This window comes from Rana temporaria, chromosome 9 (assembly GCF_905171775.1).
Source record: "Rana temporaria chromosome 9, aRanTem1.1, whole genome shotgun sequence".
Lineage (NCBI taxonomy): Eukaryota > Metazoa > Chordata > Amphibia > Anura > Ranidae > Rana > Rana temporaria.
The window spans coordinates 43,480,226-43,508,215 of NC_053497.1; the positions used below are offsets into that span (position 1 = coordinate 43,480,226).

General features: G+C 42.1%; 1 protein-coding gene across 11 annotated transcripts in view; it reads left to right on the plus strand.

The window, feature by feature from the left end:
* The window catches only part of RYR1 (ryanodine receptor 1), a 273,212-nt gene that overhangs the window by 189,715 nt on the left and 55,507 nt on the right, over positions 1–27,990 (plus strand). For 7 of the 11 annotated variants that reach the window (XM_040323298.1, XM_040323302.1, XM_040323300.1 and 4 more), the window contains 7 exons: positions 316–408; positions 3,393–3,407; positions 16,928–17,098; positions 18,071–18,130; positions 20,690–20,824; positions 21,534–21,646; positions 22,778–22,874. In XM_040323298.1, coding sequence (XP_040179232.1) covers positions 316–408; positions 3,393–3,407; positions 16,928–17,098; positions 18,071–18,130; positions 20,690–20,824; positions 21,534–21,646; positions 22,778–22,874 — 684 coding nt within the window. The remainder of the gene's footprint in view (positions 1–315; positions 409–3,392; positions 3,408–16,927; positions 17,099–18,070; positions 18,131–20,689; positions 20,825–21,533; positions 21,647–22,777; positions 22,875–27,990) is intronic. The other 4 variants (XM_040323299.1, XM_040323303.1, XM_040323308.1 and 1 more) reach the window with 1 other exon arrangement.

Consider the following 27,990-nt stretch of genomic DNA (forward strand, 5'->3'; position numbering starts at 1 on the left):
CAGCCTATTGTATTAGGGTGTGCACTTCAAAGTTCATGAACATATATGTGTGTGCATGTGTATTTATACTGATTGTGTCAGTAGGGCAGTGGATGGTGTCAGTAGTTTTTATTTTTTTACAAATTTACTTTTTAATTTACTTTTTAATTTGTTTTATATACATTTTGCCCACTGTGCCACACAGGGTGCCACATGAGGTGATTAGGGTGTGCCCTGGCACACCCTGTGCACACACCTATGTTAAAAACCATGTTCACTGAATGGCACACTGACCTCAGGGTAACTTTGAGATTTTTATTTTTTGTTCTTCATCAGAACTTTAAGCGGGAGGAGCAGAACTTTGTGGTTCAAAATGAGATCAACAATATGTCTTTCCTCACTGCTGACAGTAAGAGCAAGATGTCCAAGGTTTGTATCTGATCTTATCTGCTATCATGTTTCATACTAATATATACAAATTCTAACACCTTATACCATGTTTATTATGTCTTCCTACTGCTTACTGTACTTTCACTTTATTTTCTACCACTGAAAACCTGCAATTTCCTAAAAGTTTATAATGTATTTTCCTTACCTTAATCTTAAAGTGGTTGTAAACCTCAGACATGAAATATGAATAAAGCATATCGTTCTAGTACACCAAGAGATAAAAAGGTGATGGGGGAGGGAGAGCTCCAGCACCCCGGCCTGTGATTAACAGCAACACCTTGGCATTGATCCTGTGTACTGTGATGAGGGGAATGTGTCCTTTCCCTCCAATCAGGATTCAGAGCTCCCCTGACTGAAATCTGCACTGTGCGACTTTAGATTCTCGCCCCCCTTCATCTAAAGCAGAGAAAAAAATCCCTGTGTGTTTTTAGAACGATCTACAGAAGAAATGACTACAGATAAACAGGTACAACTTATGTAGTCGAGTTTATTTCAGCTCTGTGTACCACCTGATGCTAGTCACTTTACTTTGTGTAGGCAAGAGGTTTTCAACCACTTTAAGTAAGAACCCTAATGTTTAAACAGATCTACTGTCAGAGACAAGGACAAGTAACACCAAATGATAAAAGTGACATCTTTGTGTCACAAATGCAGATAAAACCAGTGAATATTTTTTCAGCTATGGCCATTAAAAGGTTAGTCCACCGAAAAATCTAATTCCAGTGTTTGGTAATCTCCCTCAGGGATTCTAATAGTGATATCTTTGAGTTCCTGGGTTTGAAGACCTGATGTGGCTTTATGAGGGTTTCCCACTTTCATTTTTGGAGACTGGAGAATGCTGCAGTAGGCAGGAATGTCCAAAGTTCCAATGGACAAAAAGAGAGTTATGAATTATGCCAAAAAGATCTTACTGTTGGGGTAACTGAGACACATTAGAAGTTTTGGTCTGTCACAGCCACCAGGCTCCACCAATACTAAAATAGATACTAAAATATCCATCAAAGCCCCAGCACCTAGATATATTCAACCACTACTGAGGAAATGGGATGCCTGGTAGGCTTCCTATTGGCCCTTGCCAGTTGCAGCTGGTCACCTTGCTTAAAGGGGTTGTAAAGGTTTGTTTTTTATTTTCTAAATAGGTTCCTTTAAGCTAGTGCATTGTTGGTTCACTTACCCTTTCCTTCGATTTCCCTTCTAAATGTTTTTTTTCTTTGTTTTCTTTGTCTGAATTACTCACTTCATGTTAGCTGTTCTGGCTGACCAACCCCCAGTCAGAACGGCTCGGATGATGGGGGCAAGCTTACTGAATAGGAACAGGAAGTGAGAAATTCGGACAAAGAAAAAAAAACATTTAGAAGGGAAATGGAAGGAAAAGATAAGTGAACCAACAATGCACTAGCTTAAAGGAACCTATTTTGAAAATAAAAAAGAAACCTTTGCAACCCCTTTAAGGTATAATCCTTGAGCAGACTTTCTCAATCTTTTTACCCTGTAGGAACCCTTTCAATTAGGTTTTAGGCCTTAGGGAATCCCTGCATAAGTTTTATATATAAACAACTCCCAAGAAAAGCAGTCACTTCCAGGGCTCCAGCAGTAAGAGGTCTTCTATGGTAAAAAACAGATGGGGTAATCCGATAGAAACTACAAAAACAAGACAAAATAAAAGGCGTGCACACCTATTGCATTACTGATTTTATTATCCAATAAATGTTTTTGGTAAAAAGTGGGTACTCACGAAGTAGCAACTCTCAATGAGCCTTAAAACCGCACATAGCTGAATAATGTGGACATGTTCTGTATCACATCAAGGGGTACAACTGACATGTTTGGGGGGCGCACCCCCTTCCTCCGAGCTAGGCTAACTTAGCTCGGAGGAAGGGGGTGCGCCCCCGAAACGTGTCTGCACTATTCAATATCATGTGGTGTTATGGCTCATTGAAAGTTGCTACTTTGCGAGTACCCATTTTTTTTATTATCAAATAAATGTTTTTAGTATTGCACTAGGTGTGCGCACCTTCCATTTTGTTTTGTTTTTGTACAAAAAAACTCCCAGTGCATTAGTATGATCAGTGGTTGAGTTGGCCTCCTATGTTGGTGGAAAAGTGCATCCTTACATTGGGGGCCAGTGGAAAGAATTGCCCCCTAAGAAGATAATGGGTATTGGTGGTTATATATTTGACAGTCAAGAGCTGAGGAGATCGATCTGCCCCTAGCAAGCTCTGTAAGAACCCTAGTTCTAGAAAGGTTGTTCTGAAGATATTTTTATATCCTAATGCCGTGTACACGCCATCGTTTTTCCTGTCGTTCAAAAACCTGTAGTTTTTGGGCTGCATACTTGATTCCGAGCATGTACGTTTTTTCCCCCTCGGAAAAGCACACACACAATCGTTTTTCGCGACGAGAAAAAGACTGACGTGAAACACGACGAGAAAGAAGAGCTGGTTTCATTTTTTTTGCGGGCAGTTTTTTTGTCGAGAAATTGCTAGATTGCATACACACAACCGGTTTTCTCGACCAAAAAAAAAAATGGCAGTTTTCTCATCATGAAAAACGGTTGTATGTACGAGGCATAACAGAAAATACTCTTCCCAAACTAGAGCAAAGGTAAAGTATGTGGTTCAAAGTGTAGACAGCATAGGCTAGTAGATTAAATAATCAGAAAATTGGTGCTTAGATTATCAAAATTAATTACCATCTAATGTCCACATGATTTCTTTTCTCTATTAAATGCAAAGAATAATTCAGTCATTTTTGTCTTTATAGGACAAATTGTATCCTTGGTGTTACTAGCCCTTGGCACACTTTATCTTCTGACAAGATATGTGCCCAAGTATTGCTCCCTATATTGCTACTTTATCTTTATTTTGAATGATAAAAGTGTACCACTTGATGCAATATCCATTCTCAGATTCTAGTTACCACTATAACAAACTCTTGTGTTTCTCTTTTTGTTCCCGTGTTAGTCTGGAGACAGCCAGGTCAGCAGTCAACCTCTTCTCTTGTGGTGGGGCTGCTGTGTTGTTGCCCTCTGCCTGTGTGGATAGCATGGCTCCTTCTGTCTGTCTGTCCTCTGCTCACTTCATAAGGTGTTCTGGAATACTGTGCTATGCCAGTCACTCTTAGCATTAAGAACTATTCTATACAGCAAAGTCTCCGAATTTTCTAGTTGCAACCAGATGCCAGGGTAACTGGAATTCTGATTGGTTGCTTTGGAGACACCCTCTAAATGTCCCTCTTTGGAACGTTTCACAAATGCCCCTGTTAACATTGGCTTGTATGCCCTTTACAGACTTAAAGTTCCTTTTATTATACAATTTTACAGACCTTATAACTGTAATTATATTAATGCTCTGTGTTGTCCATAGCACCTAAGCTGTTCTAGGACAGATTAGGTAGTAAAAGGAAGAAGCAGATTTGTTGCTGGGACAAACGCACTTCGGGGTCTATTTATAAATAATTAGTTGGATGAATATCACAAGCACTCAACCAGCTATCACAAATTCTAACCATAATTTGCTTAATATGTTGATTTTCTATGATTTTCAGCTCCATCTAGTGGCCATAATTGAGTAATTTCCTGATTGTGGTATTTCTGGAAAAAAATGCATTGTGGCCACTAGATGGAGCGCTTGACCATAAGAAATCAGCATACCTGTATTAAACAAAATACGGTCAGAATTCATGATGGTTGGGCGAATCTTGTGACTTTCATTTAGCCATTTAATTTTATTTTTGTACACACGGACCAGAATCTCATCAGGAAAAAACTGTCATTTTTCCTGACGAGATTCTTGGCAAGAATGTCTTGCCGCCCGAGTGTACAGACACTCCTTTCAAAAGAACCGCGGTTCTTTTGGAAGGCAAGAACGCGGTAACGTCATCGCGTAAGATGAGCATGCGCTTGTTACATTCGATGCCGTTGCTGCCATCTTGCTGTACCCTACCTATGCTTAGGAAGCTACTGCGCATGCATCAAAGTCATTTTGAGCATGCACAGGTTTCCACGGCAACAGGTAAGTATACACACTCTCGGGTTTCCCGGCAGGAAAACACTGCAGAGAATCATGACGAGAAAATGGAGAACATCGTCGAGATTTTAGGCAGTTTTCTTGACGAGAAACCTGAAAGCCTCGTACACACTCTCGGTATACTCGGCAAGAAAGCTCTGCCAGCAGTTTTCTTGCTGGTTCTTGCCGAGAAAACCGAGCGTGTGTACGAGGCTTTACAGTCATGACGCTCTCTTGCTTTGATCAAGGCCTTATTTCACATTGCTGCCTGCAATTTCAGCTAAAATATCTACAAGTCAAAACAAAAAAAAAGCTTAAGGGAATTTAAGTCATAGCAATTCACTTTCTGCATATAAGCATCAAGATATCGCACTTGGGCTTGTTTAACAATAGCGCAAACATAGGTTGTGTGCAGTAACCTCACGTAACTAATCAGCAGTAATTTTGTTGCAGCTTAATGTGAATGGCCTGATTTATTTTATTTTTTTAGGCTACTTTATATGGCTACTAGCACACAACTGCCCTTTGCGCTATTAAAGAAAAAATTATAATGGTTTACATTGTATGGAATTGACAGTTTATGCATTTTAAAAAGTAATGTATAATTGACTATTCTTTTTCTCATCTCCCAGTTCACAAGCACGTTCCACTTTTAATAATTAAATGACAGAATGGAGAAGTATAAAAATTTTAGATAGCAAAGTAGTTCATTCTCTAAATGGGATCACTAGTTTATAAAAAAAGTGTCAGTCTACATTTTTGTCTTTTAGTAGCCAGCTATCACAGTCTATCTACACAATCCTCTGTTTCCTTACTGTACTTTAAAAAGTCAGATTTAAAATAGATGCTGATTCGATGTAACATTGAACATGGCATTGATTGATGCTTTTCACAAAGCGCTTGTCAGCGCTTGTTATGATGAAGAATAATTCTTATGACTTTGGAAAGTAGGATGCCAAGGGGAAGGAAAAAGGGTGTTTTACTTTTATTAGTTTTAAGTGCATCAATACCACATATCCTAATAGAGCAGAATAGGTGCTTTCAATTTTCTACATCCAATATCTGTAGGCTTTATAAGATAACCTGAAATTCTTATGTAATTTTTGACATGGGCCCTTTTGCTTATGCAGACATCCAGATCCTCACTCCGCCTTCATCCGAGGTTCTGTCAAGGATCACATTTTGGTGTTCTTATTTAAATGTACACTATATGACTAAAGGTATTGGGACGCCTGCCTTTACACTCATATGAACTTTAATGGCATCCCAGTCTTAGTCCGTAGGGTTCAATATTGAGTTTGCCAGCCCTTTGCAGCTATAACAGCTTCAACTCTTCTGGGAAGGCTGTCCACAAGGTTTAGGAGTGTGTCTATGGGAATGTTTGACCATTCTTCCAGAAGAGCTTTAGTGTGGTAAGGCACTGGTGTGGACAAGAAGGCCTGGCTCACAGTCTCTTCTCTAATTCATCCCAAAAGTGTTCTATCGGGTTGAGGTCGCACACTCTCATCCCAAAGGTGTTATATCGGGTTAAGGTCAGGCCAGTCAAGTTCCTCCACCCCAAACTCGCTTATCCATGTCTTTTACGGACCTTGCTTTGTGCACTGGTCCAAATGATTTGGTGGAGGGGGATTATTGTTGGGGGTTGTTTTTCAGCGGTTGGGCTTGGCCCCTTAGTTCCAGTGAAGATAATTCTTAAGGTGTCAGCATACCAAGACATTTTGGACAATTTTATGCTCCCAACTTTGTAGGAGTTTTGGCATGGCCCCTTCCTGTTCCAACATGACTGCGCACCAGTGCACAAAGCAAGGTCCATAAAGACATGGATCAGTGAGTTTGGGAGAGAGGAACTTGACTGGCCTGCAGAGAGTCCTTACCTCAACCCAATAGAACATGTTTGGGATGAATTTGAGAATGGTCAAACATTACCATGGACACACTCCTTGTGGACAGCCTTCCCAGAAGAGTTGAAGCCGTTATAGCTGCAAAGGGTGGGCCAACTCAATATTGAACCCTACAGACTAAGACTGGGATGTCAAAGTTCATGTGCATGTAAAGGCAGGCGTCCTAATACTTTTGGTAATATAGTGTATCTATTAAAGCCTAATTTCAATTTTTTTGTGTGATGCCACTCTGTTTATACTGCGCTGATAGTGGCCATATTTCTTAAGTAAATAATTAATTTCGGCCGGATGGCCCCAACAAATTATTTAAAGAAACACTCTGTGATGCCAGAAAGGGTACATGCACTTTTTTGGTGCATTGGGCAGTCCATTTAAATAGAACAGTTTGAATACTCTGGTTCTGCTCCCAGGAGCCTCTGCACATTTCCCTTCAACTTGTACAAGCTACCAGTTGGAGAAATGGTAATTGGTTTCAAATACAATGTTTTGGAATTCACAAGTAATATACAATATTTCCACAGCATAATTGGACATAAGAAATATAAAGATTTTTGAGTCGGATTCAAATCGGCTGTAAAATACAAGGTTTTTTTTACAATCCATTAGTGTCACAAATTGACCAGGGAAAGATTGAGATATAATAATTTTTCCCCAGGTTCTTCAGATCTATCCACTAGGGTTGGGAGGGGTAAAATTTACTGGGCTTTTAAATTAATAATATAATTATTGTCAGAAAGGAATTTGCTTGGGTTGTTGTAGCAACCATTCAGATTCCAACTGTCAGGATAGACTACTAGCTGACTTTACTTAAGGTCCATTACTTGAGGTTCAGTGTTCTTGGAGAAGTGAACGAGGCTCATATAGACAGAAGTTATTGCATGTTCTCTGCGGTCTTTTCAGAAACCGTAGCAGCTGAGTGTTTTCTGCCTGAGCAACACATGGCACGCACAATGTGTTGGTACAGAATGAGGGCACAGATGTGGGGAGAATGGGGAAGGAGGGCTGCAACCCTCGGGTATATCTAGTGTTGGTGTTGGGGTGCTATATTTCTTGTGCAGTTTTTATTGTCTGTCTCAGTCTGCATTGCACCATCTGGCAAAGTCTACACAACAGATAGAACCTCAGCCATAAAATGCAAGGAGATGTTTAAACTGGCCGTAGACAGATAGGAACTAGCTGCGATTTAAACCATGTATTGGCAGGCTGAATGTACCCATGTAAGTTGATTGATCAACTTGGGTACAACCAGCCTCCTGGATTTTACATGCAATTATCGCTAGCTGCTGTAATAGCCCCTAGCAATAATCACTGTCCTCTCCTGGCAGGAAAATTGCTGCCCCAGCCCTATACCCCACACCACCCCATACCAGGAGAACGCAAAGGCACGGTGGGAGGGATTCCCCTGTCAACTCCTGGTTGTAGGAAATAAATTTGCTCCATCTATGGCTGGCCTTAGGCTAGAGAAATTTGAATTTTCACTGAAGTAGTACACGTGTTTACTCAAGATTATACCAGATATCCGGCTTTTTGGGGAGTGTAAACTGTGAAGTTATCATCAGATCATCTATTGTCCTGTTCTGCCTCTGGAAGGATCAGGTAACAATTATGAAATCTATAGGTATCTCAAAAGAAAAGTAGACCCTCATGGCCAATCAACCCTCAGATAAAGATTCTTTTTGGGCAAGTTTGATTTTCATAACAGATGTTTGTGTGCCTGATTTTTCCACAGGCATGTATGGTTTCCAGTGCAATTGTGCAAATCTGTTGTTGAATTTAATGGGGCGATCACACTACATTTACAGTAGTATATGTGGTGAGGCTCAACTGCTACTATAATATCCCAAGACAAAAAATGTGTATATATACATACACACAGTATCTCCCAAAAGTGAGTACACCCCTCACATTTTTGTAAATATTTTATTATATCTTTGTGACAACACTGAAGAAATTACACTTTGCTACAATGTAAAGTAGTGAGTGTACAGCTTGTATAACAGTGTCAATTTGCTGTCCCTTCAAAATAACGCAACCCACAGCCATTAATGGCAAAACCGTTGGTAAGTAAAGTACACCCTTAAGTGAAAATGTCCAAATTAGACCCAATTAGCCATTTTCCCTCCACGGTGTCGTGTGACTTGTTAGGGTTACAAGGTCTCAGGTGTGAATGGGGAGAAGGTGTGTTAAATTTTGGTGTTATCTCTCTCTCTCTCATACTGGTCCCTGGAAGTTCAACATGGCACCTCATGGCAAAGAACTCTCTGAGGATCTGAAAATAATTGTTGCTCTACATAAAGATGGCCTAGGCCAGTGATGGCGAACCTTGGCATCCCAGATGTTTTGTAACTACATTTCCCATGATGCTATTGCACTCTGCAGTGTAGTTGAGCATCATGGAAAATGTAGTTACAAAACATCTGGGGTGCCAAGGTTCGCCATCACTGGCCTAGGCTATAAGATTGCCAAGGCCCTGGAACTGAGCTGCAGCTCGGTGGCCCAGACCATACAGCGGTTTAACAGGACAGGTTGCACTCAGAACAGGCCTCGCCATGGTCAACCAAAAGTTGAGTGCATGTGCTCAGCGTCATAGCCAGAGGTTGTCTTTGGGAAATAGACGTATGAGTGCTGCCAGCATTGCTGCAGAGGTTGAAGGGGTGGGAGGGGGGATGGGAGTCAGCCTGTCAGTGCTCAGACCATACACCACACACTGACCCCAAATACCCCTCCAAGATGACCACTGGCTTGCTAAAGAAACTAAGGGTAAAGGTGATGGACTGGCCAAGCATGTCTCCAGACCTAAACCCTATTAAGCATCTGTGGGGCATCCTCAAACGGAAGGTGGAGGAGCGCAAGGTCTCTAACATTCCACCAGCTCTGTGATGTCATCATGGAGGAGTGGAAGAGGACTCCAGTAGCAACCTGTGAACCTCTGATGATCTTCATGCCCAAGAGGGTTGGTTAAGGCAGTGCTGGAAAATAATGGTGGCCACACAAAATATTAACACTTTGGGCCCAATTTGGAAATTTTCACTTAGGGGTGTACTCACTTTTGTTGCCAGCGGTTTAGACAGTAATGGCTGTGAGCTGTTTTTTTGAGGGGACAGCAAATTGACACTGTTATACAAGCTGTACACGCAGTACTTTACTTTGTAGCAAAGTGTAATTTCTTCAGTGTTGTCACAAAGATATAATAAAATATTTACAAAAATGTGAGGGGTGTACTCACCGTGTGTGTGTGTGTGTGTGTGTGTATATATATATATATATATATATATATATATATATATATATATATATATATATATATATATATATATATATATATACTATATGTGTATATACAGTGGGTAAAATAATTATTGATCACATCACCATTTTTCTAGGTAAATATATTTCTAAAGGTGACCTTGAAATGAAATGTTCACTCATGTCGGTAAAACCCATGCAATCCTTACAAAAAAAACAAAACAAATAAATTCAGAAATTAAGTTGTGTAATAAAATGGAATGACTTGAAAAGGTATTGAACACATGAAGAAAGGGAGGTGCAAAAGGCATGGAAAGCCAAGACACCAAATGAAATCTATTGGTAATAAGAAAGAAACCCTGCCCCTTGTCAGTGCAATTTAATATCAGCTGGTTCAGTCTCACCTGATGGCCTATAAAAAGGTGTCTCATTACCAAGGTGTCACGTAAGAAACATTTCATGATGGTTAAAAGCAAAGGGCTTTCTCAAGACCTTCAGAACCTTATTGTTGCAAAACATACTGATGGCATTGGTTACAGACAGATTTCTAAACTTCTAAATGTTCCAGCATTGAAAGAACATAATTTCACCATAAACTGGCCACGACCAGGTGTTTCTCGCAAGATTTTTGACAGAGTGAAAATAATTATCAGAAGAGTTGTCCAAGAGCCAATGACCACTTGTGGAGAGCTTCAGGAAGACCTGGAGTTAGCAGGTACAATTGTTTCCAAGAAAATAATAAGTAATGCACTCAACTACCATGGCCTGTATGCACGCTCACCACGCATGACTCCATTGCTGAAGAAAAAGTGCGTTGAAGCTTGTTTAACGTTTGCTGCACAATATTTAGACAAGCCTGTGAAATACTGGGAGAATATAGCCTGGTCAGATGTGACCAAAATGTAACTACTGAACTCTTTGAATGCCATAATACACACATGTTTGGAGGTCAAATGGCACATCACCCAAAAACCACCCCCAAACCAACAGTGAAGTTTGGAGGTGGGAACATCATGGTGTGAGGCTGTTTTTCAGCATACGGTACTGGCAAACTTCATGTCGTTGAAGGAAGGATGAATGGAAAAATGTAACCAGACATTCTTGATAACAATCAGCTGCTATCTATCAGAACGTTGAAGATGAAACAAGGATAGACATTTCAGCAAGACAATGGGCCAGATCCACAAAAACCTGACGTAACTTAAAAAATCCAATTTAAGTTACACTGGCTTAAAGTTTCTACCTAAGTGCCTGATCCACAAAGCACTTATCTAGAAATTTCAGGCTGTGTAACTAAAATTCCGCCGGCGCAAGGCGTTCCTATTCAAATGGGGCGAGTCCCATTTAAATGAGGCGCGCTCCCGCGCCGGCCGTACTGCGCATGCGCGTCGGCCGTACTGCGCATGCGCGAAGTTACGTTACGCCGAGTTTTGAGGATCGCGACGGCTTAAAGTTGCGTCGGGGAAAAAAAAAATGACAGCGGCATGCATTCCTGAGGGAGAACTCCATGCCAATTTTCAAAGAAAAAACCGGCATGGGTTCCCCCCCAGGAGCATACCAGGTCCTTAGGTCTGGCATGGGTTGTAAGGAGACCCCCCCACGCCGAAAAATTGACGTAGGGGGTCCCCCTACAATCCATACCAGACCCGTATCCAAAGCACGGTACCCGGCCAGCCAGGAAGGGAGTGGGGACGAGCGAGCGCCCCCCCCCTCCTGAGCCGTGCCAGGCCGCGTGCCCTCAACATGGGGGGGTTGGGTGCTCTGGGGCAGGGGGGCGCACTGCGGGCCCCCCCACCCCAGAGCACCCTGTCCCCATGTTGATGAGGACAGGACCTCTTCCCGACAACCCTTGCCATTGGTTGTCGGGGTCTGCGGGCGGAGGCTTATCGGAATCTGGGAGTCCCCTTTAATAAGGGGGCCCCCAGATACCGGCCCCCCACCCTAAGTGAATGGATATGGGGTACATCGTACCCCTATCCATTCACCTGGAGGCAAAAAGTAAAAGTTAATAAACACACAACACAAGGCTTTTTAAAATATTTTATTATTCTGCTCCGGATGCCCCCCCTGTCTTCGTTATTAGCTCAATTACCAGGGGGGGCTTCTTCTTCCGCTCTCCGGGGGTCTTCTTCCACTCTCCGGGGGTCTTCCGCTCTCCGGGGGGGCTTCTCCGGACTCCGGGGGGGCTTCTCCGGACTCCGGGGGGCTTCTTCCATCTTCTCCCCTCTTCCGCTCTTGACTCGGCGAACCCCGGTTCTTCTGCAGCTCTCCGGTGCCTTCTTCTTCAGCGCTGGCTGCCTGCTATGTTTGTGTGTTAGCTCGATTTCAAACAGGCAGCCGGCGCGGTCTTCTGTGGCGTCATCTTCTCTTCTGTTCTTCTGGTCTTCCGATGTTGCCTCGTCGCCTGTTGTCGCTGTAATGATGGAAGCGCGCCTTGCATCACATTTATATAGGCATCACCGTCCCATCATGCTCCGGCAGGTACCCACGTGGTGGGTGCCTACCCACGTGCACCCACCACGTGGGTACCTACCGGAGCATGATGGGACGGTGATGCCTATATAAATGTGATGCAAGGCGCGCTTCCATCATTACAGCGACAACAGGCGACGAGGCAACATCGGAAGAGAGAAGAACAGAAGACCCTGACGCCACAGAAGACCGCGCCGGCTGCCTGTTTGAAATCGAGCTAACACACAAACATAGCAGGCAGCCAGCGCTGAAGAAGAAGGCACCGGAGAGCTGCAGAAGAACCGGGGTTCGCCGAGTCAAGAGCGGAAGAGGGGAGAAGATGGAAGAAGCCCCCCGGAGTCCGGAGAAGCCCCCCCGGAGTCCGGAGAAGCCCCCCCGGAGAGCGGAAGACCCCCGGAGAGTGGAAGAAGACCCCCGGAGAGCGGAAGAAGAAGCCCCCCCTGGTAATTGAGCTAATAACGAAGACAGGGGGGGCGTCCGGAGCAGAATAATAAAATATTTTAAAAAGCCTTGTGTTGTGTGTTTATTAACTTTTACTTTTTGCCTCCAGGTGAATGGATAGGGGTACGATGTACCCCATATCCATTCACTTAGGGTGGGGGGCCGGTATCTGGGGGCCCCCTTATTAAAGGGGACTCCCAGATTCCGATAAGCCTCCGCCCGCAGACCCCGACAACCAATGGCAAGGGTTGTCGGGAAGAGGTCCTGTCCTCATCAACATGGGGACAGGGTGCTCTGGGGTGGGGGGGCCCGCAGTGCGCCCCCCTGCCCCAGAGCACCCAACCCCCCCATGTTGAGGGCACGCGGCCTGGCACGGCTCAGGAGGGGGGGGGGGCGCTCGCTCGTCCCCACTCCCTTCCTGGCTGGCCGGGTAGCGTGCTTTGGATACGGGTCTGGTATGGATTGTAGGGGGACCCCCTACGTCAATTTTTCGGCGTAGGGGGGGTCTCCTTACAACCCATGCCAGACCTAAGGGCCTGGTATGCTCCTGGGGGGGAACCCATGCCGGTTTTGTTTTTTACAAATTGACGTGGAGTTCTCCCTCGGGAAAGCATACCAAATGCCGTGGCTGGAATGGGCCTTTACAAGGTGTGACTAACTTTACACTTTGTAAAACGAGCCCTAATTTTACACTTGCAAAATAACACTTACGGCGCAAAAAAGAAGCTAGAAAGCTTTGTGGATCGCCTTAAGTGCTAATTTGCATACTAGCAACGGCATTTCGACTCGAAATGCCCCCAGCGGCGGATGCGGTACTGCATCCTAAAATTAGGCAGTGTAAATCAATTACACATGCCGGATCTTCTGTGTAACTTTGGAAAAAGCCTTTTGAGGATCGTTTCCAAAGTTACACACAGACTGAACACCACTTAAGTCGGAGTATCTCTTTTGAGGATCTGGCCCAATGATCCCAAACATGAAGCTAAGGAAATTCTCAATTGGTTTCAAAGAAAAATAATAAAGCTGCTAGAGTTCATAGAAGAGGCCCACAGATTCTTTAAGATTTGAAGACTGTGTGGAAGAATGGACCAAAATCACACCAGAGCAATGCATGCGATTAGTGTCTCCATACAAGAGGCATCTTGAATCTGTCATTACCAACAAAGGATTTTGTATGAAGTATTAAATACATTTCAGTTACCATGTTCAATACTTTTTCCCTGTAGCATTCCATTATATTTCACATAACCTAATTTCTGAACATATTTGTTTTGGTTTCTTTGTATGGATGGATGGATTTCATGGGTTGTTACCGACATGTGGTAAACAATTCAAGTCAATAACACCTTTAGAAATATATTTACCTAGAAAAATTGTGCGTGTTCAGTACTTTTTTTTACTGGCTGTATATGTGAAAGAGCTACTAATGGCATACACAGATATATAAATATATATACAGTATAAAAGGTCCCTCAAGTATACAGCAATTAGTACATTTAATCTGAGATATGAATGTTATTAACACCTCCAAAAAAAATTGTTTAAGAAAAGTTTATTTAGGTTCAATGGCTCCTTAAAAAATGTATGCCGTCTGCTGAGTTTGGATTAATACCTATGTATTAATCCAAACTCCGCAGATGGTCAGAAGTCAACAAAACATGTCCTCACTGATGAGAATCCCATAAACACAGAGAAGCCCTGAAACACAGAATAGGAAACTGACATACAGACTTCAGGCAGGATTAGGAGTTTCACAAGGAGGCCATCCTACGCATCTAGTCTTGTACAAAATGTTAACCCTGCCTATATCACCACGTCATTCCCACCCTTTATGTATCCTCCTCTGTGTCTTTGATAAGTATTGTCCTCTGTGTTCATGACATCAAACATCCTTGTTCATGTCATATTTAAGCTTTTCTATGTCTCCTTGCATCAACCTTGGAGTATTGGGTACTTCTCCACCAATCTGCTGGTCTGCTTATTTGTGTAACATGTAGTTGTAGAGTTTATTTAGTGTGTGATAATCCTTAGCATGATGCCTTCAATATCTTCTTTTCATAACTCTTGATGTCAACTTTCACATGAAAGTGTAACCATGTCCTCTATTATACTGAAGAAATCCGGGCACATTTATAATCATCACTGTTACTTCCTTCATCTTGTTGACTTCTTCATTTTCTTGACCTCCTCTCTTTTATCAGTCGCTTCTAATTTCAGTCCCTGATCTTTAAAGGCCAGCTTCACCAAAAACTGATACTTCTGTTTTGGCAGAGTTAGAAGCAAGTTAAATATAATGCCAGGCTTGTGTGTCTAGAAGGTACCCTTGCTGGATTTTCAGGCTTTGACCTGTCGTCTTAAGTGGGTTTGTTACCTCATCTATAAAATAGCTGTGTTAATTCAGAATCCAGGAACAAGAGTTTGGGGTGATGGTAATGGCTTCAGCCTTGTGAAAGAGACGAGAACGAGTCCCTGAGATATATCGGAAGACAGTGGATGAGCCAACCATCCAGTATCAATTCAAGTTTTCAAATCAGTTTTCTCTGGACTTGGCCTATAATGTCCCCAAACTCCTGTGATCTTGTTTTCCTCTTCATATCCATGCATTTTCCTACTGACCTACTATACATATGTGCCGTTTCATTGCTAGTTCAGATTATTTCTTTACATGCAAACTAAAACATGCTATGTTATACTAATGTTGATATAGTTATGCTGTCATCTGTGTAACATCATCATCAATCATTGTTTAATCGTGTAGTGTTGAGGTTTTGATACCATCCCCAAAGTTCAACTTTAGTTTACCAATTAAGAGTAGTGCAAGTTTTTTAGTAACCAAACAAGTACATTCATTTATATTCCTCTGAAGTTGTCGATTAGACTTTGCTGGAGGGACTTCAAGGCAAACTGTGGGAACCTTCACTGCATTCTTTTGTTAGAAAGTATACATTACACCTTTCAATATCTCTACACTAAGGGGTTGATTTACTAAAACTGGAGTGCACAATTTGGTACAGCTGTGCATAGTAGCTAATCGGCTTCTAACTTCAGCTTGTTCAGTTAAGCATTGACAAAAAAAAAATCCTGATTTGGTTTCTATGCAGAGCTGTACCAGCTTTTGCACTCACCAGTTTTAGTAACTCAGCCCCCAAGAGTAATAAGTACAGGATAAACAGGTGCAAGCTTTCCTGGTATTAAAACAATAAAATAAGATGCAGTTCCCCTATAATAACAAAAATAATTTTTGACGTATTGATATGTTTAAAAAAGATAGAAAAATAGGGTAGGTGAAAAATTATAATTTTAAGGTAATTTATAGGTATTCAACGTATGTATTTTACCTAATGTTAATCTTAGAAATGTATATACATACCCCAGAATTTCTAGATACAGCAGGCTTTGCATATATTGTATGAGCTACAAAGCAAGGAAAAGCTAGGATCAAAATGCCTTGACTAGCTTTAGACTTTGTTCAAGAGTCTATCTTTTAAAGATGGCTTCTATCGATCTTGTTCATATGTAAAGCTCACTTGAAGTTGCAAAATAGGAAGTCAGACAGAGGATGTAAGAAAGTTTTAACTTCAATTATACATCTGGTAAAACAAATACTGTATAATAAAACTGGAGGAACAAAGTTTTCCTTACAGAAACCAATAAAGGCTAGAAAACAAAATTTTTGCCTGTGAATTATGAACCAGGTAGCCTAAACTCAAGGCTCGGGTACAGAGAGCTCCAAGGAAAGTTTTGGTGATACTCATAGATAACCAGATCTGCTCTTTCCAAGCTGAACTTTTCCGTCTTTGCATATTGTCCATTGGAAATTGTGTTGTATGACTACATTGACTAACCTGTCATACAATGTCTGAGTGGTTATCTTCTGACTTTGGAGTTACACTAAAATACTTGACTATCATCAGATTATGTCTGACATTACATAATCTACCGGATAATCAGATCATGCATGGACACCATAAAGAGGCCTTCTTTTTATGGTCAATATCTCCCACGTTGTAAATGAACGTAAGAAAGGTTCCTAACCAGTGATATCGCAAAGATTAAAAGGTAAAACCAGAGATGTTGGACGAGCACATTTTACGTACAGGTCTGTGTTTTCTGTGTATTACAAAGGACCCCAGCACATGGGGGGTCTCACTTGAGTGATGCTTTTTTGGGCTCTGATAGTGGCTGCAACTTTGCTCTTGGCGGACACTGTTTAGTTGGAGCAGCTGTCCAGACTCTTGGCAAATTGTGTCTGAGGCTGTGTGATGGGGAGAGCTCGTGCCTGTTTTGGTTGTTGGCAGTCTGTTAAGATAATTGACCTGGCCTCGGGTCTGTCATTGGTTATTGCCATGTGACTGAACTGCATGTGCCATGTATCCTTGGAATTCTGATGTTTTCATGTTTAAATGGTCTACTAATTTTCCCTCCCTTCAGTCTGGTGGCTCTGACCAAGAGCGCACGAAAAAGAAGCGCCGTGGAGATCGATACTCTGTACAGACATCACTTATTGTGGCCACTCTGAAGAAGATGCTTCCGATTGGTCTCAACATGTGTTCTCCAACTGACCAGGAGCTGATTACATTGGCCAAGACACGCTATTCTCTGGTGAGTGTGGTGTATGTAGAAAAATAGGGTAGGTGAAAAATAAAAATTTTAGGTAATTTTTAGGTATTCAAAGTATGTATTTTACCTAATTTTAATATTAGAAATGTATATGTATACCCCAGAATTTCTAGATACAGCAAGCTTTGCATATATTGTATAAGCTACAAAGCAAGGAAAAGGCTAGGATCAAAATGCCTTGACTAGATTTAGACTTTGTTCAAGAGTCTATCTTTTAAAGATGGCTTCTATAGATCTTTTTCATATGTAAAGCTCACTTAAAGTCGCAAAATAGGCAGTCAAACAGTAAGGAAAGATAAATAAGTGGGTGACTTCCACTGGGCTTTATTCAGTTCCTGATCTGGATTTTGAACACCTTTTTAAAGATGAACTCCTCTTATGTTTTTTTTTTTTTTTACATAGGCCGTTGCTTGCATGGCATGGGCGCCAATCCCAGAACGCTTTACAATGCAAAGCGTTCTTGGATTGGACAAGGGGAGGAGGAGGAGGAGGAGGAGGAGTGGTGGAGTGGTGACTTCACAATCTTCACCTCTTCCAATTAGAGAACACATTTTTATTCATTGGGAAAATGCAAAATGTTCTCTGAATGGCACCTGCACTGAACAGCAACCTCTTGTGTTCAATAAGCAACAAGAAAGCTGCTTGCACAAGGCCCGGAAGCCAGCAGTAATCAATATAGTAGGGGTGCCTACTACAGTGATTTCCAACTTAAAGGGGGATCCCACAGGGTATGGCACATACAAACTTACAGTATATTGCTTCAACTTGAAACAATGCAACTATGTAAAAACTGCCATACCTGGAGTTCAGCTTTAAATCCCTGCCCATATGCCGTCTATCGCTCACCCCATAAAAGTTTAAAGAATAGTTAATATGCTTTTGTTCTCATATATGATACAATTTCTTGTGTCATATATGTAAAATGTATCTTTTTTTTATTTTTTTTCTCAACAGAAAGACACAGATGAAGAAGTAAGAGAATTTCTAAACAACAATCTCCATCTTCAGGGAAAGGTTAGTGCTTTCTGACATGCAGTCTGAATCTTTGTTCTGCAATCATTTTATTCATGTGTGATATCCAGAGCAAAATTTCCATCACTGAAGCCTATAGGCAATACAATCTTTAGTGCCACAAGCTTCTCGGTAGTACATTAAGACAATGGAGTTACTTTACTAAAGACAAATAGACTGTCCACTCTGCAAGTGCAGTTGCGCTAATTTCCCCCAGAGCTTAGTAAATGTGGGGAAGCTCTGCTGATTTCTATCATCCAATCATGTCTAAAAAAAATATGATTTTTTTATTAATTTTTTGTTTCTTGCAGCCGATTGGATATTCTTTATAAAGTAAAGCCTTGCCACCTTTACTAAGTAAAATGAGTGCAACTGCACTTGCTCAGTCTATTTGCCTATAGTAAATCCATTCCTATGTGCAATAAAAAGCTAATGACATGACTTTATACCTGCTGATGGTAAGAAGAAAATATGTGGTTGATAAATACAGGACTACTTTGTTTTTGTATAGGCCTAGCATGACTGATGATACATTTTGTGGCCGTCTGCTAAAAATTTGATGATTGAATTTGTGATTGTGATTGTAGACACTATTAGGGCCCTTTCACATGTATGGATCCCGTGAGGATCCGTACATGTCTCATCCGCTTGCTCAGCAGGGATCGCTCCGTTAATCCCTGCTGAGCCGGCAGATGACAGAGCGGTCCCTGCACACTGTGCAGGGACCGCCCTGTCAGATCTCCGCTCTCCCCTATAGGGGGATCGAATGAACATGGACCGTCTGTCCGTGTTCATCCGATCCGCTCTGCAGACGTAATGGAAATAGGATTTTCCTCCGTCTGCAGAATCGGAGCATAACGGACACCGATGAGATCGGGTGTCATCGGATGTTTATTCGCTGACACCCGCTATCCAATAGGGATACATGTATGTCCGTATTTCATCTGAAAACAGATGGATGAAATAGACATACGGTCCGCTGGTGTGAAAGGGGCCTTAGTGAATCTAAATATGGAATGCCTTTTTTCTCGTAACTGCATTTACATCTGTAATAACAAAATTGACACCTGGAATTACCAAACCAATTTATTAACCTTCTATGAGGAGGTGAGCTGCCATCTAGATAAAGGAAGGCCTGTAGATGTGGTGTATCTGGATTTTGCAAAGGCATTCGATACAGTTCCCCATAAACGTTTACTGCACAAACTAAGGTCTGTTGGCATGGACCAAAGGGTGAGTACATGGATTGAAAACTGGCTACAGGGGCAAGTTCAGAGGGTGGTGATAAATGGGGAGTACTCCAAATGGTCCGATATGGAAAATGGGGTCCCCCAGGGTTCTGTCCTGGGACCAATCCTATTTAATTTATTCATAATGGGTGGATGGGTTAAACGGCTCAATCTTAGTATTTGCGGACGATACTAAGCTAAGCAGGGCAATAATTTCTTTGCAGGATGTGGAAACCTTGCAAGAAGATCTGAACAAATTAATGGGGTGGGCAACTACATGGCAAATGAGGTTTAATGTAGAAAAATTTAAAATAATGCATTTGGGTGGCAAAAATATGAATGCAATCTATACACTGGGGGGGAAAACCTCTGGGGGATTCTAGGATAGAAAAGGACCTGTGGGTCCTAGTAGATGATAGGCTCAGCAATGGCATGCAATGACAGGCTGCTGCATGCAAAGCCAACAGAATATTGGCATGCATTAAAAAGGGGATTAACTCCAGAGATAAAACAATAATTCTCCCACTCTACAAGACTCTGGTTAGGCCGCACCTGGAGTATGCCATCCAGTTCTGGGCACCAGTCCTCTGGAGGGATGTGCTGGAGAGAGTCCAGAGAAGGGCAACAAAGCTAATAAAAGGACTGGAGGACCTTGGTGATGAGGAAAGATTACGAGCGTTGAACTTTTTCTTTCTGAAGATGAAACGCTTGAGAGGGGTCATGATTTTATATTTGTTATATATATATATATATGCATTATACCTTTCTACCCAGCAGGTGGCACTGCAATGTTATAATGTGTATTATCTGTGGTAATGTAATGGCAGGATGTATTGTCTGTATCTAAGTGTGTACTTGTATGCTCCTTGTTCCTGTTCATGATAAAGATATCCTCCATGAAAATAAAGGTGTTCTGCTGTATACAACAAGCTTCCAGTGCATAATGCTTTTAATACTCGGCTCATAACATGTACCTAATAGAACCAGTATTGATTTTGACAGACTGGTGAAGGTGGTATGATAACATATTAGGGAGTTATACCCCACAATTACTTATAAAATAGGAGTAAATAAGATGTATAGATGTTACTTTTAGTAGTTAAATGATGGTTTGCAGTTTTTGCTTGCACTATGAATAGGACAGGACTAATCTGATTGTCTTGTGTGACATTTGCCCTATATCTTGCCACCATAATAATGTTAGTTCTTAGGGATGAGTTACCTTCATGAACATTGATTTGAATAGAAGGTGGATCCTTCACTATACAGAAAGGCCTGCACTCTTTTTGTTTTTTTTCTCTGTTTCATATGTTGATATGATTTCTCGGGCCAGGTGGAGGATTCCTCAATGCGTTGGCAGATGGCCCTGTATAATAAGATGTCAGGTAAAGCAGAAGACTCCAACAATCCTGAGAAGATTGTGAAACGTGTACAGGAGGTCTCCGCTGTCCTCTTTCATCTGGAGCTGGTGAGTCCTTATTCAAAACTGTAAATGTGCTGTTGAGATAATTTACTGAGATAATGGAACAAATCATGGAGTAAAAACCCATAGTAATCAATAACAATTTGGCTTATTGCAGTCAGGCCAATGATTAATTACGTGTGATTTGTTTGTGTATTGATGCACATTGCTCTTTGCCTTATTGCCTTATTAACGTTGTTTAAAGTTACACTCCAGGCAAACCAGTAAATAAATAATATTTTAGTGTGTGTGTGTGTGTGTGTAATATATATAAATATATATATATATATATATATATATATATATATATATATATATATATATATTAATCGTGTGCTCCAGGCAATATTACCAGGTCCTGGACTTTCCAGTAATCCATTGCTCCATCCTGTGAATGGCATTTTATGAGGTCATTTATGTGCTGTCCACTCCTGTAAGCATATTCCTTGTGTTAGATTGATGCTGCAGAAGAACCTAATTTTCGTAGTGCTGCTCCATCCTGACTCCTACTTTGCAAGGGATTACACTAAGCTAATATCAAAAGAAATGCGGGGTACTACCAGCATTTAATGTTTTTTTTTGTAATAAGCATATAACTGAATTAGATGGTCATATTTACCTGGAGCTCAAATGTAAGAAATCTATATAAGCATTACTGTTTGTTAACATCCTCATCACATTCTATTTGCCTTCCATCTTACTTTTTCACCACCAGACTGAACACCCCTTCAAATCCAAGAAAGCTGTTTGGCATAAGCTTCTCTCCAAACAACGTCGGCGTGCCGTTGTGGCCTGTTTCCGGATGACACCACTGTACAACTTGCCCAGGTATGTACAGGACCATTGCATGCTGTGGCTTGTTGATGTTCAAGCCTATAATTTTTTTTTTTCGTTCAACCCAGTGGACCGAACGAAAAAAACAAACTCAAGAGCTCCAGAGGAGCTGCAGTAATAACTATGGAATGTTAGTACATCGATTTCCCTGCTGAGCTATTGTGTTCTGTCAGGGGGATGGCAGACCTTTTTCAGTTCAGCTGCTGTACACACAGGCCAAATGCTGCCCAATATTCGGCCTGTATGCATGGCCCTTTACCTCTAAGCAGGTACCTTGTTAGCACCTTTGCTAACCTATAAACATAAGCACAGTATGATATGGTGATATTAGGAAGTATTTCCGACACCCAACTAAAATCTTGTCCGCTAATCCATAGATAAATACAACAACATTTCTCAACTTTATTTAGCCAAAAATGGCTAATACTTTAGGACAGTATACTGCACAAAGTGTATTAAACTTCTCTATCTCTGTACACTGTTGATGTTTTTTTGAATATCTTGTTGCATCATTTTTTTATTTCTTAAAAAAAAAGAGCAAATAGAAGAAAGGCGGTTTTCAAGGATAGCCTCTAGCATATATTCAAAAAATAACATGCACAATGTAAAATATTTATCTTTTTATTACAAACATTAAAAATTAAAGCACACAGTGGGGAATCTAATTCCACCATGCAGCACATAAAGCCAATGAGGCAATGGTCAGACAGAAGAATTTCCTACGTGTTTCGCATTCACAAGCACTTCCTCAGCGCTTCAAAGTTGCTTCATCTGACAGGATGCCTAGTATAAAACAATTAAAAAAGACATAATGAATCAATTCATCTTCTATACATACATCATACAAACCAGTTTGTAAACCCCCCTGTACCTATGAGATAAGGAAGACAATCCAAAAAATAAATAATTAAAAATGTTTAAATTAATAACCTACCTATGGGGCTCGCTGTGTCAGTTATGGCTATGGGGAGGCAGAATTTGGAACCAGGGACACAGGTGATGACCGATACAAATGGAATAATTTTTTTAGTTCGTTTATTACTGCCCATATCCTACTCTTTTCTATCTTGTGCATGGAAGCTTTTTGTTTTACAAGAGTTAATAGGATTTTGGTTTTCTTGCTAGGCACCGTGCATGTAACATGTTTCTGGAAGGTTATAAACATAGCTGGATTATGACTGAGGAGCATGATTTTGAAGACCGGATGATTGATGACTTAGCGGTAAGTAACAAACACCTATGAGATGAGACTTGATATGTATGCAAACTCCAACAATGTGCTTCTCTTATATGCTCCCTTTTGATTTGTTAAAGTGGAGGTTCACCCAAAATCTTAATTTTTAACATTAGATTGAGGCTCATTTTGTCAAGGGGATTCGGGTGTTTTTTTTTAAAATCGAACCAGTACTCAGTACAGACCTTAAACCTAAATACATTTCAGGTAGATCAAAACAAAAGGTGTGTAAAGTCCTATAATTCGTTTTCTGTAGAAAGCAGCCACAGATTGAGTAGCCTGTCCCTTGCCTGCTTGCTGCAGAGGAAAACTCGTTTTCAATGTGTGGAAACATTTGACTCTCTAAAAATAAGATTGCTCTTTAACAATTACTAAGATATCAGTCAAACACAGAGTACATATGTGATACATTTGCCTATATGTCTCAGTTTACTGCTCCCTGCTAGCCATATGGGTAGAGGTAGAAAGGAATTTCATGTGTGATTCATTCCTCTGACAGGTTATTGACGTGCTAATGTCCCCTCACTATTCTAAACGTTAATTGATCTATTGTGTTGTGTGAAGAAGATCTGTGTTTACCCTTAAAAGATGTGTATTGTATCATCAGGCTAAATGATTAGAGAAGTAGTATGTTAATTATTCTGATTGCTTCAGTGTATTAATTAACTCCACTGATGTCTTTATCTAAAGAAACGTGTCTGCATGGTCGGCTCCGACTTGTCTCCTATAATCTGTATGGAAAAAAACCCCACTGTGTGAGGGGGGCGTTCCTAACAGGTTGTAACCACATATAAGCTGAGTTTTTGTGTCATTAAAGTGTCTTGTTCTAGCAGTAAGCCTGGACTAATGTGTGGCTTAATGGGCGATCTCAGGGATATTCCTCCTAGTGGAATATTGGGGTGATGTTCTTATGGAAGAAGGGAATCTTTGACGGGGATATCATACCGATACCGTCACAATTGGTTGGTAGCAGTGGGATTTTCCCTTCTATTCCCCTTCACACCCGGATTCCAAGCAGACACTGGAAGAACTACTGGAAGTTCGTGGAAGGATTGCTAGCAACAAAACCAAGCGGGTCATCATAGCAGAATCAATGGAGCTAGACCAGGAGGACGGGATTGCAGCAACGCCAGCAGTACAAGAGATGGAGACACCAGTGATTCAGGAAGAGGAATCACCAGCCAACAAGCTAATGAGAGAGAAGCTAGCTTGGTTCGGCCCGAACCCAACGCCGGATGTGGTGCTGAAAGTGATGGACCTGTTAGTAAACGCAGAACTACAGTTAAAACTGGCAGCAGTCCAACCAGCAGCCGCACATTCTCCAAACAGTGAGTACAGCACAGCAGACGCAAGGAAGATTCCGTTTAGCGCTTTTAAAGCTTTTGATGAAAAGGACTGTGAGATTGATAACTTCCTGGCGGATTTTGAGCGACAATGTAACCTGCACCGAATAGCTAGAAGAGAGTGGGTTGCAATATTGTCAGGCAAACTGTCAGGCAAAGCTTCTGATACTTTCCGGACCGTGCCAGATCAGGATATCCATAGCTACGCCCGGGTTAAAGAAGTGCTCCTGGCTCGTTATGCAGTAACCCCAGAGTCCCACCGACAGAAGTTCAGTGACTCACGCAAAACCACGAAAGACTCTTATGGGCATGCCAGTTGTCCCGGTCGGCCTCTAACTGGGCTAACAGCAGCCAGGCCACCACCGCAGAGGACATTTTGCAACTAATGCTCCTGGAGCAATTTTACAATCACATCCAGACGGACGTCAAAGACTGGGTGAGAGATCGCAGGCCCATGACTCTACCAGAGGCCGCTAAGTTGGCGGATGAATATGCAGATACTCGCAAGACGAACCAGGTCACACCACGGGTACAACCTCCACGACCAACGGTGCCCTCACACCCACCAGCCGCTAGATACCAACCTCCTAACAGACCGGTGACATCTAGCCCTCGCTATCCACGCCAGGAGGGCAACGAACAACGCTGCTTCCGGTGCAAACAGCTGGGTCACTTCAAGCAGAATTGCCCCATGAATGACAACACCAGGTCAAATTGGTCTCAACCTGGGTACCGCCCTCCAGCAGCAGCCCATTGTGTAGACTCGGCTTGGGATCCCCAGGAGCTGGGTCGGGAAGAACCATTGGGCACCCCTTACGAAGCCCTCATGGTACAATCTGCTATTACGGACAACAGGGAACACCATTGTCAGCTGGTCATGGGCTCCAGCCCTGAGCCGGAGGGGCCCTGGAGGGAGCTGGGCAGAAAGAGGCACCGCCGGCCACCCTTCAAGAAGAAGAGGTCCTGGAAGCCGTGTAACAAGCAGACCGGGGAGGAGAAGAAGCGACTGGAGGAGAGGGAGTCGCAGCGAGCGTCCCAGATGCGGGCCGAGATGTTCGCCAAGGGCCCACCGGTGGCCCCTTACACCACCACCCAGTTCCTGATGATGAAGGACCATGTGGAGAGCCTGCAGGACATGAGCAAGCAGGAGCTGATCCGTGAGTACATGGAGCTGGAGGAGTGCATAAGCCGCATGGAGGAGGAAAACAACCACCTGAGGTCACAGCAGGCTGACCCCCCCAGGCTCCATGAACTGGAGATGGAGCTGGAGAAGCTCCAAGAGGAGAACCAGCGGCTGCGGAGGGAGCAGAGGGTGGCTGACCTTATGGGGCTCTGATTCCCCTCCCCCCCCCGGACTCTGAGCACCAGTGCTACAGCATTTCAACAAATATAACTTTTTCTTTTTATGAATCTCCTGTGATTGTCACTTCAGAGCCCCCTCCCATAGCGGGACACCTAGACGGCGGCGCACAGACCCATTCGCTTTCTTCAAACTGACTTCTGGTGACTTTGCAGATCGCACAAAGACTTGGGGACTGACCGGCGTGTGATCTGATGACCCGGTGACATACCTGAGTCTGAAGCAGTTGCCAAGGGAGGTCAGTCATGCCAAACGGAGTTAACCTCGGACTAAAAGCTCTGAACCCGTCAACCCTACTGGACCAGGGAAGGTCCAACCGGGTTTGCCGGAGCAGGGAGCAAAAGGGGGGCCATTGTGATACATTTGCCTATATGTCTCAGTTTACTGCTCCCTGCTAGCCATATGGGTAGAGGTAGAAAGGAATTTCATGTGTGATTCATTCCTCTGACAGGTTATTGACGTGCTAATGTCCCCTCACTATTCTAAACGTTAATTGATCTATTGTGTTGTGTGAAGAAGATCTGTGTTTACCCTTAAAAGATGTGTATTGTATCATCAGGCTAAATGATTAGAGAAGTAGTATGTTAATTATTCTGATTGCTTCAGTGTATTAATTAACTCCACTGATGTCTTTATCTAAAGAAACGTGTCTGCATGGTCGGCTCCGACTTGTCTCCTATAATCTGTATGGGAAACCCCACTGTGTGAGGGGGGCGTTCCTAACAGGTTGTAACCACATATAAGCTGAGTTTTTGTGTCATTAAAGTGTCTTGTTCTAGCAGTAAGCCTGGACTAATGTGTGGCTTAATGGGCGATCTCAGGGATATTCCTCCTAGTGGAATATTGGGGTGATGTTCTTATGGAAGAAGGGAATCTTTGACGGGGATATCATACCGATACCGTCACAACATATTTTTAAACGAGTCAACCGAGGGGACTATTTAAAAAAAAATGTTGGGCAAATGTCCCAATATTTCCTTAGCCCTCACAAATTCATACCATGTTTTGCTTAATATAGCTATTTCCTATAATTGTCATCTCCAAATAGAGTCCATATTGCGGTATTTTTTCTGATTGGGTTACTTCAGGAAAAAAAATCTACATTATGGACAACTAGATGGAGCCGACAATCATAGGAAATCAACATTATAAGCAAAATATGGTCAGACATTGTGACATTGGTCCAACAATTATTATTATTTTTTTTAAACAAATGTACCCCCTAGACTTGCATTATTAGGTTCAATAAAGTTTTATTGAGTTTTTTTAGACAAGCATAAACAGAAGGTCAACGTGGTTTGATCGAGCGTCCGACAAAGGGCGGCCAGATCAAAAAATAATATTAACATACACAATCCGTATTGCAGAAAATAAAATGGTACAAACAGTTACTACAGCGAGGGATGGGTACAGCAAATATCAGTGCTTACAAGGCCCATCCTCGACCTATGATGGCCTCCCCTGGCCTGGACGCCCCAATGAGATCCTGTTGCGTCCACGGCTCAGGGGAGTAAGGGGGAAAAAACTACCTCGGATAGGCAGGTGACTGCTGCACCCATACTCGCCGATACCTCGTACATTGAAAAAAAAAAAAAAGCAATAACAATATACAAAAGTAACCAAGACTTGCATTATTAGAAGGAGCAGTAAAATGCGACCATTGTGTAGGAATGCAAAGCAGTTATCAAAACCTAAAGAACAAATATGGTTGCCCCCCTTTATAATTATTATTTATTTATGTATCACGGGTACTTATTTACTGTAGCCAGAGCTTTTTTTCTCAGAAAATAGGTGCAGGAACTCAACCACGACCCCGTTCAGATTTCACAAACAGTAGAAGGGTCTTAAAGTGGAATTAAATACCAGGATTGCATTACATACAGAGTGCAGAGTTCAGGGGGTTACACACAGAGTGCAGAGCTGTCACTTGTAAACACAGAAACCGGACTTCTGTGTTTACAAGTGATTGTGGTGAGCAGGCACCAAAGGGTCTGAGCCAAAGGTGGTGGAACTGAGTTCCCCCAAGTTCCCCCTGAAAAAAAGCCCTGACTGTAGCACCATCAATTTACACAGCGCCTTTACATATATACTTATAAGGCTTCATTTCCATGGACGTTTTTACAGCCACTTTTTTTAGCCTTTTTTACAGCTTAAAAACGCCTGTCCATGTTTAAAAAAAAAAAAAAAAGCTGGAGCTCAAAAACGCAGCGGTAGCGTTTTTGCGTGTTTTTGAGCATTTTTTAATGTCTGGTGTTTTTACAGTTCTAGGCTGGAGCTTCAGAACGCACTGGTCCTGGGTTTTTTTTGCAGCTTAAAAACGGCTCAGCCATCTACAGCTCAAAAACGTCATGGTGGGCATGAGGCCATAGACTAACATGGAGAGCTGTTTTTAAGCTGCAAA